The 15426-nt window shown below is 40.2% G+C and overlaps 1 protein-coding gene across 2 annotated transcripts in view; it reads left to right on the top strand.

The window, feature by feature from the left end:
• KEL (Kell metallo-endopeptidase (Kell blood group)) overlaps nucleotides 1–11037 on the top strand; it is a 55190-nt gene extending 44153 nt beyond the window's left edge. For both annotated transcript variants that reach the window (XM_060762674.2, XM_060762673.2), the window contains exons 15-19: nucleotides 98–208; nucleotides 1575–1642; nucleotides 2354–2520; nucleotides 5508–5603; nucleotides 7711–11037. In XM_060762674.2, the coding sequence (XP_060618657.2) occupies nucleotides 98–208; nucleotides 1575–1642; nucleotides 2354–2520; nucleotides 5508–5603; nucleotides 7711–7887 (619 nt within the window). In that variant the 3' untranslated portion in view covers nucleotides 7888–11037. The remainder of the gene's footprint in view (nucleotides 1–97; nucleotides 209–1574; nucleotides 1643–2353; nucleotides 2521–5507; nucleotides 5604–7710) is intronic.
• Nucleotides 11038–15426: the final 4389 nt, after the last annotated feature.

Below are 15426 nucleotides of genomic sequence, written 5' to 3'. Positions count from 1 at the left end.
GATTGAGCACGCTAAGCAGAAGAAGACATTGAACAAAATGTTGATCCAAATAATTCCTTTCTTTGTTATTATCTTTTGATTTTTTTTTCTATGTTAGCTGGGAAGTGGCTCCTTGGTCTGTACATTCATACTATTCACTGAGGCGCCATGCTGTCGTTTTTCCCGCCGGTATGTTCCGCAGCCCCTTCTTCCATACTGAATTTCCCAGGTAAGGAAGATAGCAAAATTTATACAATTATTGCCTATTGACTAAATTGTGTTATACACAGGGTTTTAAAAATGTCTTAAGGAGATATTGACCAGGCCTATCTAGTCCAAGATCTGAGTGTCCCATCTGGCAGGCACTAACAGTGTCAGCCTCTATGGATACTTACATAAAAATATGTATTCCAGAATGGAATTTGCCTTTCCCCTCATCGGCTGCACACTGGACTGACATACTCATTGAGCTCTTCCCCAGTACTTTAAGATGTCTTTTGTCATTTGCTGCCAATTCAGATTTTCTATCCAAATATCTCCCTACTTTATTTGTTCACAGTGATTTTCATTTCTCATTGGTTTCAGGAGATTGTTTTGGAACTCTTCACAATCAATTTTTATTCTCACCATTCTAAATAATGTAATGTCCTCTGCAGACTTGCCCAGCTTACTGTTTAGGGCATGTTAACACTGAAGACTAAATATAGCCAGAAGGCAGCTTGACATGAAAGTAGATCCAACTTGAACATTAGGAAGTTCTCTGGAGGCTTTGAAACAGAGGCTAGATAGCCACCTCTCAAGGGTACTTTGATTGTGCTTTTCCTTCATGGCTAGGGGTTGGACTAGATGGCTCATGGGTCTCTTCTAAAACTGTGATTTTATGACAGTGTCTTATTTTGATTACATGCACCATGAATGTGTGTAGCAATATGCATTAAGGGAGTATAAACTGGAATAAGCCAAGTCAGGATATACTCCAAAATAAAGCCCATAATGCACATCAACATGCCAAAGTGTAAACCACATCATATGGCAAAATCGATTAAGGGATGAATGTTTTGGTGATCCAGATATGCACATTGAGGGGGGAGGTTAAAAAAATCCTCCACAGCCCTGAAGCTGCAGATACTGTGGATCTTAGAACAGTTAGAGGTCAGTCTTTGTGGTGCATATCAGCACCATCAAGCCTTGAACCAGTTTTAGAACATGTTCATCCACGCAGTGAAACTGCTTCCTTCTCTGCTGATTTCACATTGACCTATTAAGTGGTCAGTGTAGATGTATCCTTCATTTTAACTTCTGATTTGTATTGAATTGTATTCTCAACTCACTTCTGACACAATAAAATAAACTTCTGATAATTTATTAACACATTAAAAAGAAGTCTCTGAAAAAAGCCAGTGCTGACTGCTCTCCATTGAGAGGAGCGACTACTTACTTCTGATCTCAGTCTTATTATCTTTTAACAGTTTTTGGTTCGCAGAAAGAGGTCTCCTCTCACCCTATGATTGCTGAATTTGCTTGAGAGTAATTGATCATTTTCTCATATGAGGGCAATTGAAGCTTCCTAGGGTCTTATACTGTCTCTTTTTCAGTGCTGTGAACTTCGGAGCTATGGGGTTTTTCATGGCACATGAGCTGCTCCATTCCTTCTATGATTATGGTATGTATTGTGGATAATCGTTTTAACTTCTGATTTGTATAGAGTCAGGCCTTCTGCTGCATGTTCCTTTGGTATCTTAGTTCTGTAAGGCCAGCCTGGTTGCCAGGTGCATTGAAACCCCAGCCACATTTTCTTATACACAAAGCAGTATAAGTTAGTTTTCCATATAGAAGTTTCAAGTGGGATAATGTGTCTTCCGCACTCCCTGTTTCTCCCCTCAAACACATTCCTCTCCCAGTCAGGATTTCAATATTCAAGGAACTTGGGTAGTGAGCAATTCTGTCCCCAAAAAAACTAGACTCAAAATATCCATCAGTGCCATCTGTTATGGCCAGTTGTAAGAGATGGTAACAGTTACCCATGTCTTATACAAATCTTTTACTCAGTGCAAGTCAAATTAAAAAGAACTACCACAGCATTCAAAATAAACTTCCATAAAATGGAGGAAAAATGGTTTCCAACACCCTATTGTCAGATCTCTCTTGTTATGACTTTGTCACAGTAACCAGTCCCTTCTTGTAGAGTGTAGACCCAATGGCATGCCAAGCAATGCTTTGGTATTTTTGAAGGTAGCTAATAATGTAGCCTTTTCTGGACTTCTCCTCTTCTGAAATGTTCACTCAATTGAGAGGGGTGGACTTGTGAACTATACTGTAGGGTTTTTCTTTTCTCTTTGGTTTTTTCCTGAATTTCCCTTTTGTTTGTTTATAGTGTTGACCAAGAATTGTTCTTCCTGTGACATGAAAACACTGATGCAAGGCATAGAGTGCCTTGTGAAACAATATGAGAACTACTCCGTGGAAAGCCACCCTATCAATGGTTCGTTTACCCTTCTGGAGAATGCTGCCGACACAGAGGGACTTGCCATTGCTTACCAGGTATCAGAACTAGATTTTAAGTTGTGTCTTACATCCTCATGTGACCCAGAGTTGTCCCCCCATTTCCCCCTCCCTCTGCTTTCTATTCACTTTAAAGATGTAGTCCCATGGAGCCCATCAAACAACGCAGGACCGCTTCCGGTGGTTGCCCATGGAATTTTGTGTTCAAAGTGTATAGAAACAGGAGGATTGTGAATTTGGGGAGGAATTTGCTCTCCCTGTGCATAGAAACAGGGTATTTTAAGGTGGAATTGGAACTGTTGGGTTTTAAGGTGGGATGGAAATTTTTGTTAAATTCTCTGTTTCCTTTGAAAAAAAGGAAGGGCACTGAATGCCACATGAACAAGACGATTCCCCCTGCTTTCCCCTATTGTGAGATGAGATCCTAAAATTTTGACAGCTGGTTTAGCTGTTGGATCTCTTTCAACAGATTGTTCTAGTTTTGGGGTGATGAAAAGGTGGCTGTTGCCAGCCTAGTTTTGACTGGTTAGAGTAGATGCCCCACAGAGTACCTCAGTGTCTGAGGCAGATTGCGCAGAAGAATGTGATCCTGTATGTAGCCTGGATTCAAACCATGTAGGGCTTTAAAGAACAAAACCAACACTTTGTACTTAGCCGAGAAACTAATTTGCAACCAGTGTAGTGACTTTATATAGAAATGTAATATGCTCACTTCTAGATGTTCCTGCTGTGTTCCTGCTGTGTTTTGAATGAATGGAAATGTTACACTTGGCACAGAGGAAGCCCAATGTAAAGTGCATTACAGACCTAATTCTTAGTCTAACCTTTGGGTATTACAGGACACAGGTATCAATGTACTTCAGCCACACATTCTTCTGTCAATTCATCTTGTATTCCCCTTGCCCAACAAAATCCTAACAAACTTGGAATAGGGAAAAAGTCCCCACAAGCATGTCGCCAATGGCTATACTGTTATCATAACTGAGCTCAGAACAACAACAGTACTCTTTCCTAGGACCATTTATTTCATTTTTTTAAAAAAAAAATGCTCTACAAAACACAGAGAGTTATTCAACTGTTTCCATTCAAGATGGCTTATAGTTCATTATTAGTCACTTTAAAAAGATAAACCATCCTTCAGTGAATTCGTACAGTGTTTTATGTGTACATATACAGTCCATAATAAATTTCTCCACATCTTTGTTAGAGTAATATTGAGAGACAATCTTGAACTAGTCCAATGTTTAGAGTATTAACTTGAAAAAAGTAGGTTTGGCTCTAGGAAATGTGGATAGAAAATCAACAAAGTACCCAAGTGAATGTGTGATGGATATTGGCACGAAATCACTGTTAAAGTATTACTTCTTTAAAGAGATAATGATTGGGAAAAAGAATATGGTGGGTTCTGTCCAGATCAGTCATGCAAGAACAAACAATAACTGATAAAACACTTAAACAGCTTGACTAGATTTAGTAATTGTATTGAAAGGGATGGAACATTCTTGCAAGCTTATAGTATAAGTGAATCTAGTGTTTTGAAGAAAGTAGCAGAGGCAGTTTCACACATTATGCAGCAAAAAAAGTCCACACTTCTTAACCAGGTTAGTTCATTTAACAAAGAATGCTGTTTCCTTGACAAATGGGTCTGACAAATTGGTTGCTGTGAGTTTTCTGGGCCATGTTTCAGAAGCATTCTCTCCTAATGTTTCACCCACATCTATGGCAGGCATCCTCAGAGGTTTTGAGGTCTGTTGGAAACTAGGCAAGTGGAGTTCATGTATCTGTGGAATGTACAGGGTGGGAGAAGTTGCAATTGGCCATCTTGATTAGCATTTAATGGTCCTGCAACTTCAAAGCCAGGCTGGTTGCTGCCTGGGGGAATCCTTTGTTGAGAAGTGTTAGCTGGCCCTGATTTATTCTTGTCTGGAATTCCCCTGTTTTTTGAGTGTTGCTCTTTGTATTGTCAACGGCTTTCATGGCCATCCTCAGAGGTTGTGTGGTCCTCACAACCTCTGAGGATGCCTGCCATAGATGCAGGTAAAACGTCAAGAGAGAATGCTTCTAGAACATGGCCATACAGCCCAAAAAACCTACAAGAACCCAGAATTGCTCTTTATTTATTGTTCTGATTTTAGAGTTTTTTTAAACTGGTCACCAGATTTTGTTCATTTTTATGGTTTCCTTCTTTCTATTGAAATTGTCCATTTCAACATCAGGGGAGAATGCTTCTGGAACATGGCCACACAGCCTGAAAAACTCACAGCAACCCAGTGATTCTGGCCATGAAAGCCTTTGACAACATGATCTAACGAATGGTTCTTCTCAGCTCACTTCATCTATTAAGATAAGAGAGCAAGGCATCAGCAGTGTGTAATTGTTGAGGGGGGGGGGTATTATTATGTGGGTGATGAACCTGGCTCAGTCATCTTGTATTAGTGGGAATGGGGCAGTTACCAGAAAGCTGTAATATTCTGTACACTGCTTATGGCAAAGGCCTGCTCCTTGCCTGGGTTCAAAGAAGTAGAGCTTCCTGGTTCACACTCAAGTGGGGCACAAGGCACTTCTGGCTCAGCTGATGGCATAGTGCCCACTTGGATTTGGGAGATTTGCTTTGATGTAAGCACCTCTGTTTTTATGTTTCATACTGAAAGGAGCATCTGCTAGCCAGGCCAGGGAGAGTGTAGCCCCTGAATGCTCTTTTTTCTCCCCCCCTCCCCCCATGGCAAATGTTCCTTCCTCTCTTGCCTGCTTGTGGCCAAGGTCAAAGTCTCAATTGCTGTGCCTGTTTTTGGATGGTGGAAGTTGAACAAGGGAATCTGAGTAGAAATAGAATAAACATTCAACAAATCTCCAAACACAGGATTAACTAGCATCAACTTCTCTAGAAGAGCTTACTTGGCAACCTGGTAGAATGGAAGCATCTGACTAGACTTGCAACTTCATGCCAAAATGGCTAAAATGCATGTTGAGATTTATATTCTTTCCCTCAATCCCACCCCTTCCCTCTCTCTTCTCTTGATCAACAGGCCTATCAGAACTGGTTGGCAAAGCAGAGTGCAGTGAAGGAGTTACCTTGGCCTGAGCTTTCGCACAATCAACTCTTCTTCATCAGTTTTGCTCACGTAATTCAAAATTAGTTTTCTTGTTGTGTTTCCTCTGAGTTGTTCTGGATATTTTTGAACATTTCCATAGTTTACATTTTTTCCCTTTTTTCTATCTTCCTTTATGGCGGGGTGTCAAACCCATTCTCATTGAGGGCTACATCCGTTTTATGGTTGTCTTCAAAGAGCCATTGAATCTATGAATAGAGAATCCATGGATACAGAGGACCAACTATAATTTTTTATAATGGTCAGTGCTCTTTAGTTTGTAACCCAGTTTGGGTCCCTAGATGTTATTGAACAACAACTCCCATTGCTTTTGATTATCCATCATGCATACTGGCAATAATGGGAATTGCAACCCAACAGCAGTCGTGGCTCTGTGGCTGGGGAAAGTTAAAGGACATTTTAGAGTCAAACATCATATCCTCAAGCCTTGTATCTAAATTCAGATCTTACTATCTGCAACCTTTCAGGTGTTACTATATAATAATAATAATAATAATAATAATAATAATAATAATAATAACAACTTTATTTATATTCTGCCCTATCTCCCTAAGGGGACTCAGGGCGGATCACAGTACACATACACAGCAAACATTCAATGGCATTTTGGATAGACAATACGGAAACAGACAGAACAGAAGGAGGTATGTTGTGTCGATATCAACATCCAGCTTTTTGGCGCCTTGGAAGGTTGTGCTCAAAATCCAGCCACCGGGGGGTGGGGGGTGGGTTGTGGGTTGCTATCACTCCATTCTCTATTAAGAAGAGCCATCAGGACTTCCTGCTTCATTTTGGTCACCCTGCATTTTCTCAGGGTTTTTTTTCTCTTTATGGTGTCATAAAATACGCCCCTGCTTGTTTTAGCGATATCTAATTTTTCTAATGACAGCACAAGCTGTTTAGAACTGCTTAGGTCAACAGCAAGCTGGGCTTGACAGCCAGCAGCTCACACTGACCCAGGGCTTTGAACTGGCAACATTTTGGTTGGTAGACCTTATCATTGCTGGTGATTTACCAGCTGTGCTAAACCCCAGGCTTTTCACAATTCCTATCAGCTCTAGTCATGATGTATAATGATGAAAAATACAGGAGTTGTAGTCTAGTATCTAAAGGGCCACATAGAACGACCTGGTGGGGTGGATTTGCCCCTGGGACTTGAGTTTGACACATGTGCTTTCTTTTTGAGGGGAGAGTTATATGCATCCTGCTGCTTCTTATATTCTGCTCCTATTGCTTCATATCACTAGGCGTGCTGCAATAATTGTACAAATATAATTAGAAGTATGTGCTTGGTTGCAGAAGGACAATGTCTCTTTGCTTCATTTTCTTTTTTCCAAACTCATCTTGTTCTCCTTAGCCCGTATAAATAAGGTGAGGACTTGACCCAGTTCCAAACTTAGCAATTCCATGATTTGTCATTAAGCACACAAACTATACTCACCATTGCCTACGTGTGACATCTCCTCTTCCTCTTTGTATTCAAGTGATGGGAGAAATTTAAAAAGGTTCTGGTCATGAGTTTCCAGTTCTGTTCAAAGTTGGTGAATAATATCTTAGATCGCTTAAATAGAGGCACAGTTTCTAAATTGTGGGAAATAATAGTCCCACTATATTCTGCACTGGTCAGATGTCATTTGGAGTACTGCATTCAGTTGTGGCGGGCTAATTTTAAGAAGGATAAAGAAAGTTTGGAGTAATTTCAGAGGAAGGCAAAGAGGAGGATAAGTGATATGAAGAACAAATCATATATGGAGAGGCTAAAAATGCTGGATAGGTTAAGCTTTGTAAAGAGAAGGTTAATATTGATATGATTTTACAAACTTCTTTAAGTATCTCAATTGTGTTGCGGAGAGGACGGGGCAGATATTTTCTGACAAACTTCTGTGAGCCTAGTGTTCTCCAGAACTGGGAATTGCTGCTCATGGAAATATTATGTAGAGTGTACATATGGAATTTTGTGAACTGTCTCATTTGATGTTTAGGGTTTCCTTGAGTAGTTAGAAGTTTTGGGTTTTTTTTGCTGCTGCGCATTACATTTGTCAGCAAATGCCAAGGGGTATGTGGGAAATGATTCTGGTTTTGCCACTGTTGAGTACTTACCCGTCTATCTCCTCTACAGGCTATGTGTGGGCACCCAAGATTCAAGGGACTGCAGGGCTTCTTACATAGGGATCCACACAGTCCTCCTTCATCTCGTGTCCGTGGGTCCTTAAGCAACAGCCAAGATTTCTCCAAGCTCTTCCACTGCCCAAGTGAGTCAGGAATGAATCCAGCTCTAAAGTGTCACATCTGGTAGAACAGCCTGAAGAGTTCATGGAACAATCAATGCAAAAAACCAGAACCTATGGGATCATATGGATCCATTGGCATGAGCCATGCCAATTACCTGTGTCTTTTTTCATTCTTTCTGGTGCAATCTGTTGGTCCTCGTCAAAGGCGTTACAGCCATTCACCAAGTGGGAATACCATACAGAGAAGACATTAAAAACTTTATATTCTGACATTGCCTTGGGGAAGGCTCAAATCAGGAGATTGAAGATCACATTCAACATCTCTGGTGTTTTTGTCTCGTGACTCTGTTCCAATCAAATATGAATACAACAGAGAGAGATTTCTTAACTGCTGCGAGAATGCACTGACTGCCACAGCATTGCTGGGGCTAACAAAAGTGTTGAATGACGCCATGATGTAATTTTCATGAAGATGTTGACTGAGTGTCTGGACCGTACTACTTTGGAGCACAAGTAGGAACTCATGATTGAATGGTTCATACAAAAAAGATCCAGAAGTAGGAGAGTTAGTGAAAATGTACCACTACATTACATTTACACTAAAAATAAAAAAAACAACCCTAAAATATAGATTATGCGTTGTCGAAGGCTTTCATGGCCAGAATCTGGGATGCTGTGCGTTTTCAACAAATATTATTGCCAAGTTTCCAACAAACCTCACAACCTCTGAGGAGGCCTGCCATAGATGTGGGCAAAACATCAGGAGAGAATGCTTCTGGAACATGGCCATACAGCCCAGAAAACTCATAGCAACCCAACATAGATTACGTTTCCTTTTTAAAAATCCATTTCCTTTTATTCTAACCTGCTGTTTAAAATGACATTACATTACATCATTTTCTTTCTTCTCTACAGTCTGTCTTACTTCTGATTTTCTTCCTCTTCTGTGTGCTTGCTCCACTCTTCCACGTTTTCCTGGTTTTCTGTGATTCCTTCAGTCTGCTCTAATTCTCCATGTAGCCATCTTCCTCGCTTCCTCCTGACTCTCTTGGCATCTTTCCATCCCCTCTCATTCTGCAATTTCCTTGCCTTGATATATTTCTACATTATGAGACAGGCCACTGCAGGATTCCTCTTCCTGCTTCACCTTCTCTCTCATTTCTCCCTGCCTGTTATGACTGCTATCATTCACAGTTGTTGCCCAGCATAGAATGAAAAACTCAAAGTGACCTGGGTCAGCAGTGTATAGGGGGCAGTGGGAAAGAAGAAAAAAATATGGCCAACAGAATGCCAGACAGGCCCTATATCCCAGGATCTGAGCCCGGGTTTTCAGTTTATCCCAGATTATCTAGCAGTGTGGACTCATATAATCCAATTTAAAGCTGAAAACCTGGGATCAGATATTGGGATATAGGGCCTGTCTGGAAGGGCCCTATGATTCTATATTGTTGTTAAAATTACCATTCACAGTTTCACATGTAAATACATCTCCATGTATAATTCAGATAAATGCAACTGCACTATGATCTCGGATACTGGAAAAAGGGTTAGGGACAGTGCTGCTTTGTTTCTCGGGAGCTTTATAGTTCTCTCCAGCTCTATGATTTTTCTCACCTGTATAGTGTAAAGACCTCATAGTAGCCAATGTTCTCACAAACTGTTGACATTGGTGTGGCAACCTGACTGTCGGAAGAGTAAAACGGAGACAAACTACATCTGCAAAAATTAAGAGCTGGGTGGGCAAGAGAAGGCTTTGGCTCAGCATGCTGTTACATGGACATAGGCATGAAATAAATAGCAGAAGCTTGGTTTCAAGTCAACTTGGAAAAAGTTTACCTTCTTTTGAATCTACTGGTTTTGCTTCTGAGGCTTGTCAACTCTGTTGATGGGCCAGTCAATGATCCATTCACCACGTGGTCAACTCTAACCCAACTTAGGCCCCTTCCGCACAGCTATACACACAGAATATATGACAGTGTGGACTCAGATAACTCAGTTCAAAGCGGATATTGTGGATTATTCTGCCTTAATCTGAGTTATAGGTCTGTGTGGAAGACATTGTACATGTATTCTGTTTAGTGTCTAGTAGAATACATGTATAAGAAACTCTGTCTCTATTGATGGCGGAAAACAGAATTCGTCCTCCATTTTAGTCCATTTTAGTCTGATTCCTTCAATGCTGCAAATTATTTCTGGCATCATCTAATGCTTTTCCTTGGTTTTCACTAACTTAGGAGTTTGCAGTACCAAATTAGAGACCACATTTAGCACAGCCTCTCTTATAGAAAGGATAATTTTTACTCCAAGATATGTGAAATGATCAAGAGAAAAAGGCGTATTAAACATTTAACTAAAGAGATAGCTGACACTGTTCTTTGCTGGCCTGTGCTATTTTGCATTTCCTCACTAGCAGCTGTAGTACAGCTGCCTCTCCTTCAAACTAAAACTGGCAGGTAATGTAATATTTTGGCTCTGTTTCCTACAATGTGCGTGCCATCTACTATCCCAATATAATTAAATGTTTTGTGGTTTCAGAAAATGAAATGATTATTCTATACTATTATGTGTTAGAACAAAAGACTACAGGTGGAAAGTAATGAACATCCCATCCCCCACTTTTTAGATCAGCATCTGGATGTTTTCTTGAAAACTGTATAAAGCAACAAAAAAAAGAAGAAAAAAAAGCCAAATACAACCTATATAATTTGGGGACATCATATTCTGCGTCTTCTGTGGAGTAAAAGACATGCAGTTGTTATTGATTCACAATAAAATAGGAAAATTGAGCCATATAACTTTCACTGTTCAATCACTGTAACTGACTAGAGCTTTGATTGTGCTCATTGCTCTCCAGCTAGAGATGGTGTGTTATATTTCTTAGATGTTATTTGTCCAATTCACTGGAATAATCATTTGGATTACCTCTGCGCAATCAAATAGAAGCTGTGCAAGTGCATTACCATGTTTTAAATTGGCTCTGACACATTTTAGTCAGTCTCTCCATGAAAATGTCTCGGAGAATTTATGTCTTCTTTCTTTATACATTTTCACTCTTAACACATGCAATGTTGCATGTCCTGGCTTACTTCAAGAAACTATTGTACTTTTTCTGTAATCTGTATTTTTCAAAGGCACAAAATTGATGATAATGGATAATACTGATATAGTCTTTATGTTGTGGTGAATAGCACAGTTAATAAATTGAACAACTTGTATTGTTGCTTCTGGTCTTTGCAAGTGGGGTTGTGAGAATGGCAGGAATGTAAACAACAGGGTTTGGAAATCCAGAGAAAGATAGTCATTTGTTCAGTCTGAATTGTATGTTTGCCCTCCATTAATATCATAACTATACCTCAGATGTACAGCAAGGAAACCAGAGCCAAGCAGAGAATAAGAGTTTTCTGTACATATACCTCTGAACCATGCCATATTCTCTGTGGCTGTTCCACTGGTGGCCACATATGGGTAAAATCTGGAAGCTTTTCAAGACTTTTGGGGTGCTTGGGCAGGATACTAAAAACCACATTTACTCAAATCTAATGCTCACCTTTTTTTGGCTAAATCACCTCACCAAAATTAGGGTGCACATTAGACCTGCGTATTGTGGTAATCTTACTGCTGATCCAAAGCAAAAGGGGAAGCAGCTTCAGAAGCACCAGGGGCTCCTATTTGAAGCATATCACTTCAAATTTAATTACCATGGCTCAATGCTATGCAATCCTAGAACATGTCATTTGGTGAGCCACCATTATTCTTTGGCAGAGAAAGCTCAAGACCTTATACAATGATATGATTTCATAACATTGAGCCAGAGAAGTAAATGTGGATTCCTTCTATGGCATAGATACACCCAAGGTTTTCCTTTCCATTGTTGGAAGTTTTGGTATTCTAACACTTTTGTTTTATAAAGAAGGAATTCTAAGCAAGCAGCAACTGTAATGGCCAAATTACAAAGAATGCACGTTTTGACGCTGCACATTACATTCGCCAGCATTTTTTTTTTGTTTCAGGTTTTAAAAATTGAGATGCACATTATATTCAATTGCACATTAGACAAAATATGGGTATGCCGTTGGGACAGTATACTAATAGAAAACTATATGTACATCCTAGCTGGCTTGGAGTATGGTAAAATATCCTTCTCTGGGTTTTTAAAATGGAGGCTGGATGGCTATCTGTCAGGTGTGTTTTGATTGCCTTTTCCTGCATGGTAGAATGGGGTTGGACTGAATAGCCCTTGTGATTCCTTCCTTCCAATTCTGCAATTCTATGGGAGGAGCTGCAGAGGAAGCAGCAACATTTGGTTTGTATGAAAGGAGTCTGGGTGCAACATTCCAAGAAAAAGTAACATCATTTTAGGTTGCCGTGAGTTTTCTAGGCTGTATGGCCATGTTCCAGAAGTATTTCCTGATGTTTCGTCCACATCTATGGCAGAGATTCTCAGAGGGCGAAACGTCAGGAGAGAATGCTTTAGGAACATGGTCATACAGCCCAGAAAACTCACAGCAACACAGTGTTTCTGGCCATGAAAGCCTTCGACAACACATTTAGCATCAAATTTCCTCCCAATTAAAAATGGCAGGGCTGATATGAAGAAATTGGGACAGGAACTCTGCAGCATATGGGAAAGGAAATTGATGAAGAAAGTTGAGGGTTGTTGCCTTGAACTATGCTCCAAGCAGGGGTTTTTGGACAAACCTTTTCTTTATATTTCCCCCAGTTGTTATTTTACTCAGATGATCACTTCTACCAATAGAAAATGCAAAAGCAGGGACTTTCAGCATCTCCAAGACAACTTTCCAGAGTGGTTTCCTTCGAAATATTGAAGCTCCAATTGCCACCTGGTGCGTATAGTATGCATCCAACCTCTGTGTGTCTCTTTTGATTAAAAACAGCCCAACACATTGTGAAATGATATCTGAAGGTTGCATGTTGAAAACTCCCTCACTAGACATAAAAACAAAACCATGTGAGATTTTCAGTGACACTCCTGGGCCAGAATTCTTCCCTGACATCTAGTTTTCAGTCTGCACTGTGTGTGGTGTAGTCTTTTATTTGCATCTATTGGCACAGTCCAAAATCACATAATTATTTTTTTTATCAAAAAGTTAATAAAGTCTACCAAGCATCCAGAATGATGCAGCCTGTGAGAATGTGTCACAACGATTACATCAGATGAAACCGAGAGTGTGGTTTAAACAAGACTGCAAGCTTTGGTTAGGGGGTTTATTGCTTCTCATGGGGGGCCATGGTTGGAGGCATGTCTAGCTGGAACACAAATCCCTGTTTGGTGGAGTCCCACAATGCCCTGGGCACGAGCGATGAAGCTGTAGCTACCTCTTAGTAGGCAATCATGAAGCACAGGTAGATGTTCAGGTTGTCTTCATCCATTACCATTGCTAAGACTTCTGGCTCTATGTCACGCATAAAAAAAAGAGCATGACACTCGCTGTGTTCAGAGAAATGGCCAAGTCCAGTATGATGTCCTTCACTGCTGCATTTCCCAGCGTTTCCTCACTCTCGGCCATGTTGATCACCTCCATGCCTTCCCCTGTTGATGAAGCCACAAATTTTTCTTCCATCTTTTCCCCGCCTTAAACACAAAGGGGGAATCAACAATCTCTTTTCCAAGGTTTTTATGCTCCCATTCTGCCTTGTTCCCACTAATAAATCATGTGTACATTATTCTTTTAACTTATTAAGGGATCTATTATGCTGAGGGCTTTCTGTGAAAAGTGCAATCACAGTACACATCCAAATAGTTACCCTCCTAAAGCTTTTTGTTTCGTTATTTTCTTTTGTTACTTTGATATAGCTCGGTGGTTCTCAACCTGTGGGCCTCCAGGTGTTTTGGCCTACAACTCCCAGAAATCCCAGCTAGTTTACCAGCTGTTCTGGGAGCTGAAGTCCAAAACATCTGGGGATCCACAGGTTGAGAACCACTGAATATTATAGCTCCTCGCAAATCATGTCTTCCCAGCCTGCTGCTGATTTGTAAGTAGGAGAGTGAATAGGAAAAAATACTCTTAGTTGTTCAATCCTCATTAAAAAAACAATCAAAACAGGTTTTCCAAAAGGCTAGAAATCACATTGGGAAGAAAATTAGAAATGCAAAACTTTTATGCAGCTTTTGATCATCCTAAAATGTTTTGGAGGATTTATTCATTTATTTATTTATTCTATTTACCATACTTGTATCCTGCCTTTCTCAACCACAAACGGGATACAAGGCAGGCTTACAACGGCAACAATTCAATGGCGCATGTATACATACATCAATGAATAAACAAAAACATTAGAAGGATTATTCTGTGTACAAATATACATGGCTTTTCTCCACAAAAAGATGGGCTTTTCTGCACTGAATAATCTTTTGAACATTTTGGTGTGTTTGATTATGCAGAAGAATAACTTTATTTTTTCCTTCAACCTAAGGGAGAAAACTGCAGTAATTTCTATCCTTGCCTGTAAGGTTGGAGTAGTCAAGAATGTACATCTCTATCGACTAGTCATGTGCATTCAGGATTTACTATGATCCATTTCGTGTCCCCACTCCATTTTTGTCTGAGCCTCCTGAAATTAGGAGGTCAGAAGTTTGTTTTTCGTTTTTGGGGATGAAAGATCCGTTTTCTTTTGGCCCATAATTGGCAGGGGGGGCTTCACTCATAGGTCCAAAGCACCCGGACCTATGGATGCAAGCTTTGGGCTTGCACTCCTGGGCCTCACAGGGCCTGCAGCCAAATGCTGAGTAAGGAGTGCTCCTTATTTGGTACTCAGCTGTAGATACCCTGGCATTTTGGGCCTATGCACGTGGGTCTGGCCCTGCTGCAGGCCCTGCAAGGCCCAAGTGTGGAGGCCCAAGCCTGCACCTGTATGCCCCAAGAGCCAGGACCTGGCAGAGTCTGCAACCGAGCGCTGAGTAAGGAGCGCTCCTTACTCTGCACTCAGCTGCAGGCCCTGCCAGGCCCCAGACAATCAATCCGAAAAGCAAGCTTAGAGCTGGTACCCACTCCAGTCTGCCTTTCATATCAATTGCATTTTTGTTCCAGGAGGTGCCTTTCCATTTCGTTCTATCCAAATAGACGGAACAAAACAGAAAATGAATCAAACAAATGGGACAGATTTCAGGCCCATGACTACTATTGACTCTATGCAGCATCATACTGTGCTAACAACTTCATTGCTCTTCTGGATTTCTCTAATATATGGTTATCTACTTTAGTTGTAGTTTTATATAATAACAGTTATCTGTGATAGAATGTATATAAAAACAAAACAGTGTCTATAGATGAAATATGTTCTTGAATGCATGATGAGAATATTTTTGACTCAATATCTACCATTTCCCAAAAGGTTGTGGGAACAATGTGCATAGAATATGAATAGGAAATTACTTCTTTCCTCCTGTTTACCATAAAATGTCAAGTGCTCTTTTTAATCAATATGGCAATACTTGTTACAATGTCACTTACATAAAACTCATTCAAGTCTCTCAGATGAAATGTGAATGTGTAGTATTCTAGAAAGCCCTATCAGTGTACTAAATCACATCTTACCAAATTGGACACACAGAGATTTTTCAAAATTAAAAAAACTAAATAAAA

The sequence above is a fragment of the Anolis sagrei genome, chromosome 2 (genome assembly GCF_037176765.1).
Source record: "Anolis sagrei isolate rAnoSag1 chromosome 2, rAnoSag1.mat, whole genome shotgun sequence".
NCBI classification, from domain to species: domain Eukaryota; kingdom Metazoa; phylum Chordata; class Lepidosauria; order Squamata; family Dactyloidae; genus Anolis; species Anolis sagrei.
The sequence above is the reverse complement of the archived record's forward strand: the minus strand, read 5'-3'. Positions and strand labels throughout refer to the sequence as shown.